Genomic DNA, 3,302 nt, shown 5'->3' on the forward strand with positions numbered 1-3,302 from the left:
AAGGGGCAATTCTTGCCAGGAAAGAAGCATTTCTTCGACTCAGACCTTATCGCCAGGGTTGGCTTATAGCAGCTGTCGGTAGATAATGCCAGTCTTATATAAGGGTCATTTGTGTGCGGTGTGATTTGCCATGGTTACTCATTGAAGTTGAATCTCCATATATGGAGATAACCTACGCATCACACTAAGTCTGACCTCACCAGCCCATATTTGGGCATGAGCAACTTATGTCTCCATATATGGAGATATGATGACATCACACAGTCCTCAGCCGATGATGTGGCGTGATGTCATACAATACACAAACGAGCCCTACAGTATAAAGGGGCAATTCTTGCCAGGAAAGAAGCATTTCTTCGACTCAGACCTTATCGCCAGGGTTGGCTTATAGCAGCTGTCGGTAGATAATGCCGGTCTTATATAAGGGTCATTTGTGTACGGTGTGATTTGCCATGGTTACTCATTGAAGTTGAATCTCCATATATGGAGATAACCTACGCATCACACTAAGTCTGACCTCACCAGCCCATATTTGGGCATGAGCAACTTATGTCTCCATATATGGAGATATGATGACATCACACAGTCCTCAGCCGATGATGTGGCGTGATGTCATACAATACACAAACGAGCCCAGATATGAGCAGGGCAAAGGTGTGACGTGTGACGTGACGGACGTGACGGACGGCCGGTGGAGGTTTTGATACTAAACTGCGACCTTACGGTCGCAATTATACTATCCTTCTGTAGTTGCACTGTGTCTGAAGTTCTCTGAACCCAACACCACCACTGTCATGAAACACCTCATTATCTTTTTACACCTTTTTTGTTTAATGCATGCCGTGAAGGATGAAATTCAGCTGTATAGCTTATAAAATAAACAAATGAAGTTCACACCATATAGAGACCACAAAACTAAAAAACATAAGCATAAACCACAGATGAGTGACGTATAGCCAACATATCTCAGACCAACCCACAGTTCTTTAGTGAATACTTGCTCTAAAGCTGAAGTTATGTCCTCGACAGCAGGGACTCAAGTCAAAACTTTATGTAACCATATTCCTTATTCTCCCTTTAAAGATAGATACAACTCAAAAACTAACAGTTTCACTGTACAAGGGTTAGGGTTCTTTGAGACAAGCATAGGAACTGGCAGGACATTAAATGGAACGAACAATTAGTGTTTCCAAGTAGCTACAATTTACACCAGATACAAGTTGTTCTTGTACCCTTTGAGAAAAAGACAGAAAATACAGGTAGAGGAATATACAGAAAAGGTTGTATTCTATAATACAAGTGGCTTTATGGCATACAAATTATGGCATAGGCTACAGATTATGGGAAGTGGTGTTATGTCATATTCAGTGGTGGAATGGTGGGATGTGCTAGCCTGGAATTAGCCAGACCGATAACATGGATTCACTCACACGTTCCTCCACGGTATCAGTCTGGACTTCAGCCTATAGGGAGCGAGTACGAGAAATCAGAAAATGACCGGACCAATCAGAGACTGCGTTACACTGTTCAGTTGAAACACAGTCTCTGATTGGCCCGGTCATTTTCTGATTTCTCATACTTGCTGCCTATGGGCCGAAGTCCAGACTGATACCGTAGAGGAGCGTGCGAGTGAATCCATGTTATCAGTCTGGCTAATGCCAGGCTAGGAATGTGCTGCACACTGTACTAATATCTCTTTAGGTCAGACTGGACAGTCTGACTGTCCATGGTGTTGAGAGGAATGGCTAATTGTTGAGCCTGTCCCTGGCCCTCTTTGAGATTCATTTTGCGCAGGCAGGCGATGGCCACCAGATTCCGAAGAGCCATGCGGTATTCTTTGCGCACAAGGCAGTAGATGACCGGGTTGAAGCAGCTGCTGGTGAAGGCCAAGCAATTGGCCAGGGGGAAAAAGTACGTTTGGACAAAATAATACGAGGGACTGATGTCTGCGATGTCGAGCTGGATCAGGACACTCCAGAAGGTGAGGACGTTGTACGGAAACCAGCACACGCAGAACGAAAGCACCACCACCAACACGGACCTCGAAACGTGGGCCTTTCGCCGCGGGTTGACCCCCTTCATTTTATGCCGGCAGAGGAAACGCAGCAGGAGCAAATAAGAGAGGATGATGACCAGGTAGGGCAGCAGAAATCCCAGCACCACCCTCAGGAGCTGGTTTATTCCCAGCCAAGCGGTGCCATCTGGGAAGCGGAGCAGGCACGCTGTGTCGTTGCCCATGCCCACAATGCTCAGTTTGGCGAATATGGCTCTCGGTGCGGCGGCCACGAGTGCAACAGCCCAGATGATCACCACGGCCACCTGGGAACAGCTAACCGTGCTGCGGCACATGGGAGCGGAAGGATGGAGGGCGGTCGCCACGGAGCAGTACCGTGTCAAGCTCATGGCGGTCAGGAAGAAGCAGCTGGCGTAGACATTGAGCGCCGTGAGTAGAGACACGGCCTTGCACGTGGCCAAACCAAAAGGCCAGTTGTAGTCCAGTGCAATGTCTACCGCCCAGAATGGCAGGGCCAAGGAAAAAAGCAGTTGAGCCACAGTCAGGTTGAACACAAAGAGGTTGATGGTGCCCTTGGTGATGGTGTGTGTGGAATACAGCAGGTACATCACCAAGAGGTTCCCCAGCATCCCAGCTATAGCCACAACAGAGTAGACCACAGAGATGACCGTCCGTAGCCAGGCGGAGCCGTCGCCAGGAAAACTCAGGTCATAAAAGGTGGTGTTGTAAATGAAATGAGAATCATTGCACGGCGGCTCTTCACTGCATCTGTTGAGCTTGTCGAAGAAGTCAGACATTTCTGTAATCGTCTTGATGGTTAAAGTAGCCAAACCAAAGTGGTTTCTCTTTTTATACTTGTGCCTCTAATTGTGCCAAAAAATATACAGATTAATGTTGTCTGGTTACGTTCTGATGAATGTTTTGCTTGGCTCGTTACTTTCTGGCAGTCATTAGTCCCTGCAAGGAAAAAGGAAATTATTACTGTAGACAGTGCAGACAGTGAATACATTACCTTAGAAAAGAGAATGCAAATTGCGACCCCCAAAATAATCATATTTTAACTGGGGACCCACCCACCCTGACGAGCACTAAGAGTTGAGGCATTACATTTTGTATAACACGGTTCTATTGTGAAAATAGCAGATCTACATGCTCACAACGCCTCGCAACGTGAGGTGTTGTGAGCATGTAGATCGTCTATTTTCACAATTTCTGTCTGTTAATATTGGCCAATTTGGCCAATGTTTAATTTGTCATTTTAGAGGTATTAAAAAGTCCTTAAATTGTC

At 46.3% G+C, this 3,302-nt stretch overlaps 1 protein-coding gene across 1 annotated transcript; it reads right to left on the minus strand.

Moving 5' to 3' along the window:
* Positions 1–1,686: 1,686 nt before the first annotated feature.
* LOC308292311 (relaxin-3 receptor 1-like) lies at positions 1,687–2,811 on the minus strand (the record flags this gene model as incomplete). The annotated part of the gene is made up of 1 exon (XM_080734627.1): positions 1,687–2,811. The coding sequence occupies one exon, from the start codon at positions 2,809–2,811 to the stop codon at positions 1,687–1,689; it is 1,125 nt and encodes a 374-aa protein (XP_080590753.1).
* Between the last annotated feature and the right edge of the window lie 491 nt (positions 2,812–3,302).

This window comes from Nannobrachium achirus (assembly GCF_963921795.1).
Source record: "Nannobrachium achirus genome assembly, chromosome: 10".
Lineage (NCBI taxonomy): Eukaryota > Metazoa > Chordata > Actinopteri > Myctophiformes > Myctophidae > Nannobrachium > Nannobrachium achirus.